The sequence below is a fragment of the Elephantulus edwardii genome, unplaced genomic scaffold, assembly GCF_000299155.1.
Source record: "Elephantulus edwardii isolate Elephantulus edwardi_28Jun2011 unplaced genomic scaffold, EleEdw1.0 scaffold00045, whole genome shotgun sequence".
Taxonomy (NCBI): Eukaryota; Metazoa; Chordata; class Mammalia; order Macroscelidea; family Macroscelididae; genus Elephantulus; species Elephantulus edwardii.
In genome coordinates, this window is record NW_006399795.1 from 19,071,126 (window position 1) to 19,088,158 (window position 17,033).

General features: G+C 47.6%; 1 protein-coding gene across 1 annotated transcript in view; it reads left to right on the top strand.

Moving 5' to 3' along the window:
- IL12RB1 (interleukin 12 receptor, beta 1) overlaps positions 1-17,033 on the top strand; it is a 68,352-nt gene that overhangs the window by 13,896 nt on the left and 37,423 nt on the right. Inside the window, exons 7-17 of the mRNA XM_006885985.1 lie at positions 1,233-1,260; positions 1,654-1,782; positions 2,370-2,446; positions 3,835-4,075; positions 6,329-6,502; positions 7,169-7,306; positions 8,149-8,304; positions 10,955-11,089; positions 12,027-12,123; positions 12,456-12,537; positions 13,480-13,636. Of these exons, the coding sequence (XP_006886047.1) occupies positions 1,233-1,260; positions 1,654-1,782; positions 2,370-2,446; positions 3,835-4,075; positions 6,329-6,502; positions 7,169-7,306; positions 8,149-8,304; positions 10,955-11,089; positions 12,027-12,123; positions 12,456-12,537; positions 13,480-13,636 (1,414 nt within the window). The remainder of the gene's footprint in view (positions 1-1,232; positions 1,261-1,653; positions 1,783-2,369; positions 2,447-3,834; positions 4,076-6,328; positions 6,503-7,168; positions 7,307-8,148; positions 8,305-10,954; positions 11,090-12,026; positions 12,124-12,455; positions 12,538-13,479; positions 13,637-17,033) is intronic.

Below are 17,033 nucleotides of genomic sequence, written 5' to 3' on the forward strand. Positions count from 1 at the left end.
TGTGTAGATCATAACAAACTGTGGCTGACTCTGAGAAGAATGGGAATCCCAGAACACTTGATCGTTCTAATGCGAAACTTATACTTGGACCAGGAGGCAGTCGTCAGAACAGAGCAAGGGAACACTGCATGGTTCAAAATTGGGAAGGGCGTACGCCAGGGATGCATCCTATCTCCATACCTTTTCAACCTATATGCAGAACAGATTATCCGGGAGGCTGGGCTCTATGAGGAGAAATGTGGGGTCAGGATTGGTGGACGATTTATCAACAATCTGCGTTATGCGGATGACACAACCCTGCTTGCTGAAACTGAGGAGGACCTGAAGCACCTGCTGCAGAGTGTCAAGGGCTGCAGCCTGCAATATGGATTGAGGCTCAATGTCAAGAAGACAAAGATTCTCACCACTGGACCAATTGGCAGCATCAGGATGGATGGTGAAGAGATTGAGATTGTACACAGCTTTAGTCTGCTTGGCTCCATAGTCAACAGTCTTGGCACCAGCAGCCAGGAAATTAAAAGGCGCATTGCCATGGGAAAGTCTGCTGTTAGGGACCTCTCCAAGGTGCTAAAGAGCAGTGGTGTCTCTCTGGAGACTAAGGTGCGTCTGATACAGGCCATAGTCTTCGCAATCACCTGTTATGCATCAGAGAGTTGGACAATGACCAAGGAGGATAGAAGGAGAACTGATGCCTTTGAGCTGTGGTGCTGGAGAAGAGTATTGAGAATACCATGGACTGCTAGGAAAACAAATAGATTTGTCCTGGAGAGGGTTAAACCGGGTGGCTCCTTGGAGGCAAGGATTCTGAGGCTCCGTCTAACATACTTTGGACATGTAGTGAGGAGAGGGACATCATGCTTGGGAGGGTGGAGGGACGGCGCAGGAGAGGAAGGCCCTCTATGAGGTGGATTGATTCAGTGACTGGGATAATTGGGATGGGAGTGTCGGAGACAGTGCGATTGGCACAGGATAGAGCGGAGTTTAGGGCTGTTGTACATAGGGTCGCTATGAGTCGCAGGCGACTCGACGGCACATAACAACAACAGCAACAGCATATATGATAATGAACATTTGTGTTGTTTCCACCTTTTGATTAATCATCTTATGAATGAATTCACAGTATGAATAATCCTGCAGTGAACACTGATGTACAAAGGAAAGTCATTTTTTAAATGACTAATATTTTTAACACTGAAATGGAAAAGCAATACATAAATGTCATCTCATTCTAGGGCCACTGTCAACCTCAGAAGGATACTGGCTTAGGTAAGACTAACAACAACAACAACAATGGCAACATTAATTGAACCCCTACTGTATATTTGGCCCAATGCTAAGCTCTTTGCATGCATGTTACTCTGCTCTGTAGTTAAGTATTTGATCATCCCATCCCACAGGTAAGGAAACCAATGCCCAGGTACCAAAATCATGCCCCTAGGAAGTAGCTTGGTGGGGATTTGAACTTGGGGCAGGGACAGAAATGGATGTACTTGGAGACCCCACAAAGGCAGAAACTCCCTTGTCCCCAGCACCCAGTACTGTGTACAGTCAGTACTTGTAAAGTGCAAAATAGCTGAGTGATTACTGTGGTGCCTTGGGTCACTCTGGGTGGGGGCAGCCCCACAGCCTAAAGGTTGATTTATCTCTCCTCAGAGTCCTGCCTTTGTCCCCTGGAGCCGGATTCAGCTCAGGAAGTCCAGCTGCAGAGGCGGAAGCTCAAATTAGATAATGCCTCAGAAGGTCCCTGGAGCCAGTGGAGTGACTCTGTGTGTGTCCCTTCGGGTGAGCGCACCTGGGGCACTGGCTTTGGAAACAAGGCAGCAAGTGTTAGAAATAAGGTGTGGGGGGGTTAGAAATGAGGAGGCATCAACAATAGAAAAAAGAGCAGGAGAAATGCATCCTGCTCTTTGGCAAGGGACTGGACCATAAACTCTGAGACCCTCAGGAGGGGATGCCTGGGCCCCACTACACCCATTAAGGGGCTTTATGGTTTGGGGACCATCAGGCCAAACTTCACTGGGACCATGTGCCCAACATGATTAAATGGGCTGCTGCCCTCAACAGAGAACTGAGAAAGGGAGTTTCAGACTATGTCAAAGAAAAAGTTGGGATAACCTGGAATCGTGGATGATAGCTATTCCTGGGGGTTGGGATCCTGGTTTGAGAAGGGGGCTTGAGAGAGTTCCCAGTCTTTGCCTCTGACCTTGGTGAGCTGTTGCTTTCTGCTGTCCTAAGCCAAGACTGGGAAACAGACCCCAAGGAGATTCCCGCTGATTTTAGAAACTAACAAATCACTTGGGTGCTGTGTTTCATGGGGGGAGAGGCGAAGGAGGCAGTCTCAGCTCAGTCCTCTCACTGTGTTACTGCAGCAATCCCACCACAGTTCAAGATGAATTGCTCAGTGGAGCCACTCGGCTCAGAAGGAAGGAGGCGAATGACTCTGCAGGTATTGGGGTCATTGTAGGACTGGGGTGTGGTGGGAGATGGGGAGCAGGGAATAAGAGATTGCAGAGAGGTGAGTGAATGGGAGATGGAAGAAGAGGAGACACACAGGCCTCAGGGGCCAGGCAGATGATTGGTTTTACTGTTGAGTTAATAGGGAGCCATTGATGGGTGTGACCAGGTAATGAACCTAGTTGGGCTCAGGCTGCATTAAGGGAGGGGCAGAGGGTGGAAGCCAGGAGGAGACAAGGCAACTGGTCCAAATGGACACTGCAGGTGGGCTGGCTCAGGGGGGAGAAAGTCAGAGTTCTTTTTTAAAAAAATTGTGATTTTAACCAAAGTTTACAGAAAAGTTGGATTTTCACTCCTTCATTGTTGCACATTTTCCTTCCTACCTGACCTAGTTCACTTTAAAAAAAAATTATTTATTCAATCCCAAAGGTGAGCAGTTTGAATCCACCAGATGTTCTGCTGGAGAAGGAGGGACAATCTTCTCCTGTACCAGTCAGATCCAATTTGACGGTACACACAAAAATAATAATAATAAAAATATCTAATAAAATAGATTAGAAAAAAAATATTCATTGTTGCATAATTTCCTCCCTCCCACCCCCCCAGTCTTATTTTGGACTGTGGTCATATAAATAATGTCAAATCATATTTCTTTTAAACAGTTCTTTCTTTCATCTATTCCAATGCAATGATGTATCCCCTCTTTTCTTAGTTTCCCCCTCCAACCCCCATGTCACTCCTGTTTTATAACAGTGGTGTTTATGCAGTATTTGTCCTCTTGTGACAAATACTGCATAACACTCACTCAGCGTAATGTCCTCCAGGGTTACCCATGTTGTGTAATGTTTTATGAAATCTTTGTTTCTCAGTGCTGTGTAGTATTCTATTGTGTGACTATACCATAGGTTTTTCTCTCCATTCATTTGTTGATGGGAGGAAGTGAAATTTCTCTGGGTTCCAAAATAACTAAGTACAGTCTAATCAGCCTCATTTTACAGAGGAGGAAACTGAGGCACAGAGGGAAACTCTTTTGCAAAGAGGATCAAAGGCAAAAATACTAACTACTCCCCACCCAATGGCTTCACTACACTTGATTTGGCTGATGTGGTTTGACTCACGGTGACTTCACATCAGAGTCAGGCTGTCTGCTCTGCATGCCTGGATAGCCAGGAGTTGGAATTCATACGATGGCAACTGGCAACCCAGACTAAAACCAATCATCGGTAGAAGTGAATGCAAAATTTCCAGCAGCTTTGCCAGCACTAGAGTTTGTGATATTTTTTTTAAAACACTTTGATACATGTAACTTACTGGCGGTGTACTGATCACTCTGTCTATGACAGTGAATGTGTCCTGACAAGCCACTTCTCGTGCTCATAGGCACCACCCCAGCTTGAGCTTCCAGAAGGGTGCCAGAGCGATGACGCTGACATGGAAGCAACATACAACGTGCACCTGTACATGCTGTCCTGCCCATGCCAGGCCAACACCAGCAGGATTCTGAAACGAAAGAAAGATCTCCTCCTCTCGGGTGCTGCCTATAATGTGACTGTCACTTCTGAGAATTTCTTTGGTTCAGGCCCCAACCAGACATGTTTCATCCCTGCTGACAAGCATACAGGTACTTCTGCAGGTGTATGGGGGTGAGTCCATTGCAATTGAGTACCTCCTCTGAACCATATGCACAAAATTAAGGGGATGTCTAATTTTAAGTTGAGTCCAAACACTCAGTAATCAGGATATATAATAGTGTAACTCAGTATTATAATGCTTTGCAGTGTACTCTCATGAGCAAAGTACAACCCACTAAGGCAAACACTTGTTTTTTTTCTATATTTTATTAATTTTCATAAACATTTACAGAGATTTGGGGTTTCCATTCATTCATTGTTGCACTATTCTCTCTACCCTCCTCCCAGTTTGTTCTTGTCCAAATGCCACAGTGCTTGTCAAAGCCAGTTCTGACTAATCTTCCCTGTCAGTGTGTCCTTTGCCATTCCCTATCACTCCTCCCTGAGAGAGACTTCACCCTGAGTCATAAGGAAAAGGGGATGGCGTATTCTCTTAGCTACTTCCTGCTGAAAAGGGACGCTGTGGGTTTCAGGGTGAAGATCTTCTCTCACTACTCTAAAGGGCCCCCTTGGCAGTAGGAAACACATAGACTATTATGGAGATTGATTTTGGAATTTAGATGCACTCTTATTGATTGTGCTTGGCCGTACATGTTCATATCCTTGAAGATGTATCATGGGAAACACTTGGTTTTTGTCAATAAAGTTTTATTGAAACAAAGACCAAGATCAGGGTGAAGTAAGTGAGTATTTATAAAAAGACAAGGTAGATTCTATCCTTATTTAAAATATTAATATTTTATGGGCAAGCTCTGGTGGCCTAGTGGCAAGAAGTTGCACTTCAATCCCAGAAGTGAGCAATTCGAATCTACCAGATGTTCTGCTGGAGAAAGAGGGACAGTCTCCTGTACCAGTCAGATCCGATTTGACGGTACACACACACAAAAAATAATAAAAATAGAATATTAATATTTTATTTATTTTCTAAATTTTTTATTGAGATAATACAGTCACATATCAAGATTTATACAGCACATGGCAATTACTCCCCACCTCCTTCCCTTGCTCAGCTTCTAATCCGTTTTCTGTCTCTATGGATTTGCCTGTACTAGACATTGTTATGAACAGAACCATAGTGGCCTTTTATGTCTGGCTTCTTTCACTTAGCACTACATTCTCAGCTTAAATACCTACCGTAGCAGGTAACAGTGATAAATTCCTTCTTGTGGCTGCTTGATAGATATTCCATCATGTGGATGGACTACATTGACTTTATCCATCATCTCTTGATAAGTATTCGGGTGTTCTCCACCTCCTGACTTATGTGTAATGTCAACATATATATTTTTTTATTAATTTTGATTTTAAAGATACCTACATTAAAATGTTGCTTATCTTGATCACAGAACTTTTTGTGCCACTCCTCCTTGAAATTTGGGGCCCCTACTGAATTCCTCATTCTCCTCATCTTACTCTGGCCCTATTATGCCCCAGTAGCTTGCTGAAGACAAGACTGTTGTGACGATATCCATTTTAAGGTCCTGAAGACTGAGAGAAATGAAGCTGTGCCTGGGCTTGGCTTACAGCCCCATTTACTAGTGAGTGATACTAGTAAAGCACTTAGCATTGGCCTAGGGTATACAGCAGGTGCTCAGTAAGAAATGGCTATGGGATTGGAAGCAGCTCCCACTTCTCCAAGGCTGCTTCCAGATGCCCTGGTTGTACCACGTGAGGGAGATGAGCCCAAGGCACAGGAGGACCTTAATCTTGTACCTCTGATCCTGGGGTGCAGGCCCCAGGGGGTGTGATCCAGCTGAGCAGTCCTGGTCCTGAAGCCACACCTTCCTCTGGTTGAGGGGGTGTTGGGGGATAGGCATCTGGAAGAGCAGGAGACACTGCTGATTAGCAATGGGAGTCAGGGTGGTACAGGGAGTGTTAATGGGGGGTGGTCATGGCAGGGAGCCCGCGAACAGACTGGGCACTCCAAAGCCCTCCTGCTACCTCCTCTATGCCCACCCTCCAGCCGTCCCCAGGGTTATTGTTGTTGTTGTTGTTGATTGCCATTGAGTTGAGCACGACTCATAGCTACACCATGAACAAAAGACCTGAAGCCTCTCTGTAACTATCATCCTTTCTCAAAGTTCCTAGAGTTTCCAGAGGCATGTTGTTTAGGAAGTGGATGCCACTCTTACTTCCAAAGCCAGATGCAGACACTCCAGCCCTGTGGGGTTGCTGGCCTAGAGAGTGAGTGAGGTGGGGCATCCCCTAATTTGAATCTTCCATGCCAATCTTTCTCTTTCTAGAACCCGGAGTTCTAAATATCAGTATTGGAGCCAAGGGGACCACAATGCACTGGACAGGCCGGGCCCAGGCCACAGCATACTGCATTGAGTGGCAACTCCATGGCCAGGACAGAAGCCATGCCACTTGTACCCAAAAGATATCCCCGACCATGGACGTGGCTGGAACGGGCACAGGTATTTGGAGGGCACCCACCTCTGCCTCTGTGTCCGCTATGAGGTCTCCTGCTGGCTGAATCCTACAGGGGTGATCCACCTAGGGTAGCCCACCCACGCAAAGAGATGATGCCCCTGGGTCATAGTAACAGTGGTGGGGACAAGCTATAACTGCAACCCTCCCATCCATGCTGGTCTTGAGACTTCTGAGACTCTCTGGGCTCAGCCCCGGGCAGGCTGAGGTGACAAGTCTCACATCCCAAGGTGTCTGGTAAACATTTACCTGCACCAAGGAGGGTGTCAGCTTGCAAGACATGGGTGACAAATTAATGATCTCATTGGAGGGGAAAAGGAGCCAGTGTGGAATCCAGGCAGCCTCCTGCTCTCCTACCTTCTCTCTCCTGAGTCCAGCTGGGGCCCCAAGAAGCCTCATTCTGGCTCTGGAAAAGCCCCCAGCCTGAAGGGTAGAGAACTGGATACAGACACCTTTTGCTTTATAGTGCAAAGGCTGAACAGGAGAAGGTAGACTAGTTGAGGAAGAGCCCACAGATAAAGAGTCTTGGAGGAGCGGATATTGATGCAAGGGCTTTGAAGCATGAATAGGAGTTCTCAAAGGGACTCTGTGCAGATGGCACAACCAGCAGCAGGGGGGCAGTGATGGGACCTGACCTTTCCTCATTCTTTTAGTGACCTACAGCTGGAGACCAGCACAGGGGACAATGGAGCAGGAGAGGTGTTATCGATTCACCATTTTTGCCTCAGAGCACCCGAAGAAGTTTGCCTCGTGGTCCACAGTCCTGTCCACCTACCACTTCTTGGGGAATGGTGAGTGGTCCAAACCTCTGGGATCATCTCCCTAGAGGAGATAAGAGCATTTGGAAGCCCCTGCTCTAAGGGACAAGGTCAGGCGGAAGTGGTGGTTGAAGGGTAGAATTCTCACTGCCCGTGAAGGAGACGTGTTCAACTTCCAGTGATGCGCGCAGTTCACAGTCACCATCGGACTGTCGGGGGAGGCAAGCATCTTCCTATAGGATATTAAGCAGATTTCAGTAGAACTCCAGACTAAGTAAAACCAGGAAGGAAGGCCTGGCTACTCAGCTCATAAATACACTGTGAGTCACAATAATCCAAACTGTGGCTGATGGTGGGGATGTGCAGGACCAGGCAGTATTTTGTTCAGTTGGGCCAAGGTCATTATGAGTCAAGGGCACACTCAACAACAGCTAACAACAACAACTGTGTGTCGGGCCCTTGCCAGAACTCAGCTCAATTGATACCGAAGCTACTCTGAACAGCCTTGCCCCATTTTACAGGTACAAAAATTGAGGCTCAGAGGGGAGAAGGGACAATTACTAAATTATATCAAACCCATGAAATAGTAGCTGGGGTTCAGAGGGCAGATGAACTAAGCAGGAGGCATCATAGTGAAGGGGTCCTACAAGAATGGACATTGGTGCAAAGACTTTGATGTATGAATAAGAGTTCTTTAGGAGATCCTGCCCTGAGTCTTTTCTACAAGATGAGATCATGCTGCACAGGGTAATTTAGGAGCTGACTGGGACTTCCGGCCACCTTGTCTCAATCCAAGGTTGCTGTGTCTCTAGAGAGTGCTGTGGGTGGGTATACAGAAGACACTCAAGCAGTGCTTTTTGGTGATGATGTTGCAGCCTCAGGGGCTGGGATCCCGCAGCAAGTCTCAGTGAAGAAACACAGCATAGACTCCGTATTGGTGCGCTGGACAGAATCACCACTGAGCTCCTGCCCGGGCATCCTGCAAGGACATGTCCTGCGCTGCTGGGATAAGAACAGCAGGCAGGTGGCAGGTACGCAAAGGAGTGGGTGTAGGGGGTGCCCTTTGCACTGGGGTTCAGCCTGGCTGTGTAACTCTGGGCACCTCACTGGCCCTCTCTGGACCTCCCTGGTCCCATCTGCGTGAAACAAAGAATCATAGCATTTAAGATCCTGGATTTTGTTGTTGCTGTTAATGTGCCGTTGAGTCACCTGGACTCTTAGTGACCCTATGTACATCAGCTCTGAAGCCTGCCCTGTCCTGAGCCAATCTCACTAATTCCAACACACCAACTCCCATTGCCCCAATTACTATATTAATCCATCTCATCCATAGCCTTCCTCTCCTGAGCTGTCCCTCCCCTCTTCCGTACATGATGTCCTTCTCCAAGGACTGGCCTCTCCTGGCCACATGCCCAAAGCATGTGAGACAGAGCTTCAAAATCCTAGCCTCCAAGGAGAAACCTGATTTCATTCTCTCCAAGACATACCTGTCTGTTTTCTTGGCAATCCATGGTATGTCCAAAGACTCTTCTCCATAATTCGAAAGCATCTATTCTTCTGTCATCCCTAGTCACTGTCCAGCTCTCTGACACATTGCAAGTAATTGCAAAGACCATGACCTGGATCAGGCGCACCTTAGTCTCTAGATTGACATTGTTGTTTTTCAGCACTCTGGAGAGGTCCCTGGTAGCAGATTTTCCCAATGCAATCTGTCTTTTGATTTCCTGACTGCTGGTGTTAAGAGGCCCTGGATACTCCCTCCTATACCCTCAGAGAAGGAGCAGTAGGGATTTGAACCCAGATCCACTTGACTCTGTCTTTGGAGTGAATGCTGGAGTTAGGTATCCAGGAAATGCCAGCCAGTGCTCTCGGTGTTGTATGTGGTGGCTACACAGCTGACAACTTCTCATGCATATGAGCAACTGACACCACGAAGTGGACATTAATGTCTCCATTTCACAGATGAGGAGACTGAGGCTTGATGAAGTGCATTCACTAGCTCGATGATGGAACAAGTCTGGACTATTCCTGGCCCCTTCCCCCTTTCTGGAGAGCTGATTCTGGCTTATGGAAACTCCATACATTACAGATAGAACGGAGCTCCAAAGAGTTTTCTTAACTGCAGTCTTTATGCAGGCAGATCACCAGGACTTTCTACCACAGCACTGGAGTGTGGATCCAAACCCACCACCTATAGACCTTTCTCTTGCCCCCCTCCCTGGGAAAAGAAATTAAAACTCACCAGAGAAGATCCCAGTTATGGGTTGAATTGGGTCCCCTAAAGAGATGTCCAAGTTCTAAACCCTATACTTGGGCATGAGACCTTGCTTTGAAGCAGAGTCTTTAAAAAAAAAATTTAAAAAGCAAAAAGAAAAAAAATTTAAAAATTATTATTTTGTGTGTGTGTACCATCAAATTGGATCTGACTGGTACAGGAAAAGATTAGATAGTCCCTCCTTCTCCAGCAGAACATCTGGTGGATTCAAACTGCTCATCTCTGGGATTGCAGTGCAGCTTCTTGCCACCAGGCCACCAGAGCTTGGCAGGAAGCAGAGTCTTGGGTCTTGGCAGATGTTCTCAGTTTGATAGGAACCTCTCCGTGGTGTACATAGTCAATGTGCTTAGCTGCAAATGGAAAGGTTGGCAGTTTAAGTCCACCTAGAGGCACCTTGGAAGAAAGTCCTGGCAATTCACTTCTGAAAGATCTACCCTCGGAAGCCCTATGGAGCATTCTGGCTCTGACACACTGAGTATATTTCAGAATCGACTCCAGGACACCTGGTTTTTATCAGTCATGTTAACGTGAGGCCACACTGGACTACATCACTCTTGGTAAAGTAGATGGTCAGCAAAGAAGAAAAGCTTCGATGCTCTTCTAGGCTATGAGGTGCGACCAACTCAAGAAGTGCTAACAGCAATCCTATCCCTGCGACATATCTAAAAGCCCAGGAATGCCCAGAGCCACCAGAAACTGGAAGGGACGTTGCCCTGCCTGCATCCTGCTTCTACATTTTTGGCTTCTAGGATGGTAGCAGAGTGGATGTCTATTCTGTTTAGTCACCCAGTTTGTGGCATTTTGTTACCACAGCCATAAGGAAATTCAGACAGTCCCACTTCCTGTCCTGCGGGAGCCTTCTCTTAATTGCATAATTCACTTCTCACCCTCTGCCTCTCAGACAGGTTACACAGCCTTGCAGATAAGGCCTTGCCTGCCTATCTCTGGCAGGTACAAGCCCAACCCACCACACCACAGGGCTGTGTCCTTTGTCCCCTAAAGCATCCTGCCAGGGATAGAAGTGAATGCAAGAAGATGCTCCAACACTAAACATTCAACATGGTGCTGTCAGCTCGGCCACCCGAACGGGAGGTTTCTGCAGGAAGTCTGAGGCTGCAGGGGGATCAGTGGTGCCATGAGTTACTTCGGCTGCTGTCACAGAGTGTCATAGCTGGCAAGTTAGAGCAGCAGAGATTTCTGTTCTTGCAATCCTGGAGACCGGAAGTCTGGCATCACAGTGTTGACAGGGCCTCAGTCCCATCCTCCCTCCCTCCCTCCCTCCCTCCGACTCTAGACATTTCCCCAGCTCCTCCTGCATATATGGCCATATCACTCCAATATCTTCAGTTTCACATGGGTATCTCTCCTGAGGGCCATGCCAACTTTCCCTGTTCCTCTGTCTGCAGAACATGTTCTGAACGCCACAGAAACCCAGGTCACCCTCCATGGCCTGCAGTCCGGCATGACCTATACGGTTCAGGTCCGAGCAGACTCATCCTTGGGGCCTGGCTCCTGGAGCCAACCGCAGCAGTTCATCATCGGTCAGTGGTGGGGGCAAAGCCTCGGTCCAGTTATTTACCCAGCATGCATTGCCCTGACCTCACCCTAGACTGCAAAGAGGCCTCTCATCAGGATGCAGCCATGCTGTCCCTGGGATTTTTCCTCTGCCTCTCTTCCCATCTCAAGCTTGGCAGCTGTTCCTAGAGAATTTTTTTGGGGGAAAGGGTGGGAAGGGATGGGGAACAGAGTTGGGAGTGGGAATAAGAGGGTGGTGCCATGAAAATGCTTCTTTCTACCTGGTATCTTCTCCACCCTCTGTCCCACTTATCAAACTCCTACTGGTATTTATCCTTTCAAAACCTAGCTCAGAAACTCCCTCCTCCAGAAGGCCTGCCCTGCTTCCCCATGGGCACCTCGAGCCGCTGGCACTGCACTGTCTCATTCTGGCTTCTTGAGGCAAGGGGTGACTGTGTCCCACTCTGTCCTCCAGTCTGAGACTCTGGGGAACTGTAGAGGGGAAGCTGTGGAATGAATGAGTGAACAATTGAGTATGTCTCCCATCACATGACTAGACAGGTGCTGTATCTCAGCATTCATAGTCATAAGAGTTTGGGAGCCCTCACGGTCTCTGTTCTCATTGTTCTCGCAGTGAAATCAGGCCCCAAGAGAACTAGATTTAGGATCAGAGTTGGGCTGGGGTAAGGGTGTTAGAAATTTCCAGGGGTAGAACCCACAAGCAGCTGGTGCTGCAGTGTTTTTAGCACTTAATAAGCCCAGGCACGGGTTGGGAGGGTGGGCGGTGGGGGGGTGTCCATGGCACCCTGTTACAGACGAGAAAACTGAGGCACAGAGGGACCCATGGTTAGTCAATGGAAGGCCTGGCCCACCCACGCTCAAGCCCCGCTACCCCAGTTCCCACCCCTCTTCGTGTCAGGAGCGTCCCCCACTCCCACCCTAATTGAGCTCGCTTGCTTCCAGATGTTCCAGTTTCCAACTTGTTCATCTCCCTGGTGTCGCTCGGCAGCTTCGTGGTGGTCCTCATCCTTGGGGTTCTTGGGTATTTTGTCCTGATCAGGTAACTTCCTGCTCTCGCCCTGAAAGGATCAGCAATGATGAGGGTGATAGCCACAAGAGCACACACGCGAGGTATTTGCTAGCTCCATTTTAAAGGTGAGGAAACCGAGGCTAGGTGGACAGAGCTGATATTTGAACCCAGGACTGTCAAATTTCAGCCTTTCCCCAACTCCATATCCTCAGTGGTTTTCTTTTATAGTCTAACAGTGATGGGAGGGGGAGAAAAAAGTAATCAGAACAAGGAAAAAGAATGAAAAATTAAGTTAGTACAATTAAAGGCTAAGAACAGCGGAAGCAGGACTCCCCGGATCAGCTCCCCTCTTCCCTTTCCAGGGCTGCGCGGCACCTGTGCCCACCCCTACCCACGCCCTGTGCCAGCACTGCGGTGGAGTTCCCCAGCAGCCACGAGAAACAGGTAAGCAATCCTTTTCTAATTCCAGGTTTTACTTATTAATATGTTTACCATAATCTGGAGTGGGCTCTGCTACACAATGGCCGTGCATCAGCTGATTTTATTCTCCCTCAACTTCTTGAGGTCTGGACTCTAAATCCAGTGCTCTAAATCCTTCCTCATTTTATAGACAAGCAGACAGAGGCCCAGAGAGGAACTGCCTGTCAGTCATGTCCCTCAGTAAAAAAACAAGCAGGTGGAAAATCCTAAGGTGATGGACTTTACAAACAGATACATCCAGGGATGAAAATTCTCTCTCCTATTGCTGCTGTGGTCCCTTCCTTGCAGTACCCATACTAGGGGGGGGGAAAAATCACACCGAGGTGCTGGCCTTTCTCTAGCCAGTGAAAACAGAGAGCCCTACCCACTTGATTAATTCAAGCCAAAGTCTCAGGGCCATGTCTGATTGGCTAACTGGAGTCATGTGTTCACCCTATTAGAACTAGGCTGGGATGCTCTGATTGGCTAGGCCGGGTTTACACACCCATTCTATTTTTTTAATTTTATTTTTTTTTTACTTTATTATTTGTGTGTGTGTACCGTCAAATCAGATCTGACTGGTACAGGAGGAGATTGTTCCTCCTTTCCCAGCAGAGATCTGGTGGATTTGAACCACACACCTCAGGGATTACAGTGCAGCTTCTTGCCACTAGGCCACCAGAGCTCGCCTACATACCCATTCTAAAAAATGGAGTAGAAGCAGCACGTGGTGCTCCACCACACCAGCTGATGGGGAAGCATAACACCCAAAGGAATGAGGATGCTCTTCCTAAGAGGGTGATGGGGTCATAAAAGGGTCCCGACTAGACTTAGTTTCAAAATCCTAGTGAATTTAGCCAGGAGGGACCTCCTGTGGGTGGGAAGCAAGGCCCGCCCACAGCCTTGGCCCCACCCCTCTGCCTTTAGGTTTGGCAGTGGACCAGGCCCCCAGGACTCCCGGAAGTGGCACCCCCACAGGATGCTCTGGTGGTGGAGACTTTCTGGGACGAAGGCCAGGAAGGCCGACTGGCCCCCACTGGGACTGGCGAGGAGAAGGATCTAGTCTCTGAGGCCCCAGGACCTGGTGGGCAGAGTGGTCTGGCAGAGGGACATCTGCTGCTTTCAGATCTAATGCAGACTCCCAGGCTTGGGACCCTCAGCACAACGAGGCTTGAAGGACAGGAGTAATAATACCCTCCTTGCCTTATGGACATGGCAGCAGGATGCACAGATGCACCATCGAAGGCAGGAAAACTCGTTATTAAGCACCTACTGCATACCAGGCACCCACATAACCAGACATTCTCATACTTTCCTGAAACCTCCAGCCCCAGTGAGGGCCACTGTTGCTGCTCTATTATACAGATGGGGCCACTGAGGCTTTGTCTCTCTGAGGTCCCATCTGTCCTGAAGTCTGCCTTCAGTGACCCGCCCCCCACCAAGGGAAGGCCTCTTGCCGCTCCCTTTTGTCTAAGCCGACCACCTGACAGGCTTGAAGACAACACTAGTACAATCCCTATGACCCCCTCCCCCAAACCCTCCAAGCCAGGTTACGGAGCAGCTTCTTCACTTGCTGCCCTTCTGCCCTCCCTCAGAGTAGCTCTCTTGAGGCTACAAAGGTTGGCACAAGTCATAAACCCTTGGCCTACTCAAAGGCTGGGGTGACCCCATCCCTTTGGCCGGACTTGAGGCAGTCCCTGTTTTGACATATCCTGGGGCCGGAAACCGAAGAAACCACCCCCAAAGCAGAAGCTATCGCGTGAGGCCAGACCTGACATCTGGGACATCTGGGGCATCTGGGGGCGGGACAAGCGTCACTAAGGGCAGAGCAGATCAAGTAGGGGCCAACCACTCAGGGCAACAGGCAAAGCCAGGCTCAGGAGCACTGGAACGGGAGTCAGGAGTCACAGGCTCCTCATTGTACTCTGGGGTCTGGAACTTTGAAGAATTAAGGTGTCAAATGTAGGGGACTGGGCACTCCCTGGGGACAGCGATGACCACCTTCTGTGCCCAGTGTCCTCCCCCAACCTAGCCAACGTATTGTCAGTCGCTAAAGCTTGAATGTCCCGCTCAAATCTCCAACTAGAAACCCGAAAAACTGTTCATTAATTTACTCATTCGTTCATTCTACCAAAACTTTTGCCTTTTGGAGTGCAGCCCGTAAGCCTGAAGGAAATAGCTGGACACATTTCTCTCTCTAAAGACCCCAAATTCACCTGCTCCTCTTTCTCTGACCTTCTCCTCTAACCCGCCCTCTAGCCTCTTGCCTCTGCCTCCCCTCCCCTGATACTTTCCACAGTGGTCCGTGGTTCTCAGGTTCCCAAAAGCTCCAGACTAGTCGTGTGTGCTCTCATACCGCCAGTGGCCACCAGGTGGTAGCCGCTGCACGTGTCTCTCCAACCTACTAGTCCCGCCCCCTCCTACGCCTTCAGCAAAATTTGTGGGGTTCCAAACTGTTGTGGATAACAATCTTTAGTCATGGCAACCCCATACACATGGGAACTAAATGTTTCCGGGTCCTACACTACTTGTATGATCAAGAGACGATCAAACTGTTGTGATCCATAGATTTTCTTTGGCTTATTTTGAGGTTCATTGCCAGGCGTTTCTTCCTAGTCTGTCAGTCAGATAGCTCCACTGAAATCTTTTCAGTGAGGAAGACACTGAAGACACTGACAAGACAAGTGGTGGCTTTGTATGAGGTGCACCGGCTGAAATTGAACCCAGGAAAATATTCTACTGTTGAGCCACAGGTGCCTCTGAACTGGGCGTGAAGGAGATTAAAACCAAGAATTAAGGGCTAGGAGATGAGGTTTTTAAAGCAGAGCAGGCTAGGAGGACAGAGGGCCAGGACAACTAGGCAGTCAAGGGTCCTGGCTTTGCACTTTTTGGGCCTCAGTTTCCCCAGGTCCTGGTGCTCCAGCTGCATATGACTTCTCCCTGTTCCAAGAATATTCTCCTTGCATCTGATGCTTCAGGCTTCTGCTCAAGCCTCCCCCAGACAACAATCATCTCCAGAGCACCCTCCTTTTGTTCAGGCTATCTCTGGCCCAAATTCAGCTTGACATTGCCAGCAGATCCCTGTCAATGCAGCTCTTCTCTAAATTCTCTTCAGAAAAGTTTTGAATTAAAATGGATTCAGAAGAGGAGATGGAATGGAAGATATCATTGCTGACACCTCAAGAATCTTGACCGAAACCTGAACTTATTAGCAGTAAGATATATACATGTATTTTAATTGTCTTTGCAAAAGCATTCAACAGTGCAGATAATAACAAACTATGGATTCCATTGCCAAAAATGGGAATCCCAGAACACTTATTTGTGTTCCCATGAAATCTGTTCATAAAACAAGATGCGGTCGTTTGAACAGAACCAGGGATACTGCATAGTTTAAAATCAGGAAAGATGTGTATCAGGGCTGTGTCCTTTCACTATACTTACTCAATCTGTATGCCAAGCAAATAAGCTGAGAAGTTGAACTATATGAAGAGTGTAGTATCAATATTTGCAGAAGACTCATTAACAGCCTGTGATATGTAATGACCCAGCCTTGCTTGCTAAAAGTGAAGAGGATTTGCTGTACTTACTTATGAACCTCAAAGATTAAAGCTATCAATATGGATTACACCTCAACATAAATAAAATTTAAAATCCTCCCAAATGGACCGATACACAACACCATGATAGAAGGAGAAGAGATTGAAGCTGCCAACCAGTCTTACTGGTCTAATAGACTGGTAAAACTCCCTTGGCTCTGGCCCTCAGCCTTCAGGCCTGGGACTGAAACCACCCACAAGGCTCAACTTCCAGCCAAATAATTGACTGGTTTGTAAGATGATCAGTAACACGTGAGAGTAGTACACTCCTGAGAACAATCAACCATACAAGACCAAATAGGTAGTTTCTGTCCCAGGATAACGCTCAGAAAGCAGGAAGGGTTAGAAAAGGACTAGTGGAAATGAGAAACACAAAGAGGAAGTGAGTAGGTTGCAGTTACAATGTGGGGGTTGTATAAATTGTTGACTGGAAAACGGATTTGCTCTGTAACCTTTCAGTCAAATGACAATAAAGCATTTTTAAAGAGTTGAAGTTGTCAAGGATTTCCTTTTACTGGGATCCACAATCCAGGCCCAGGGAAGCATCAGTTTAGAAATCATTACATTGAGCAAATCTGCTGACTTCTTTTTTATTATTATTATTATTTGTAAAATTTTATTTTAATTATTATTTTAATGAACATTTACAGAGAAGTTAGATTTTCATGCATTCACTGTTCACATTTTACCCCCTCACCCTTGCTTCGCCCTCCCCCAGTTATTTATTTATTTTCTATTTATTTGTTTATTTGTTTGATATTCATTTATTGTTGCCTGCTGACCTCTTTAAAGTATCGTAAAAAGCAACATCATGGCAAGCTCTGGTGGCCTAGTGGCAAGAAACTGCACTGCAATCCCAGAGGTATGTGGTTTGAATCCACC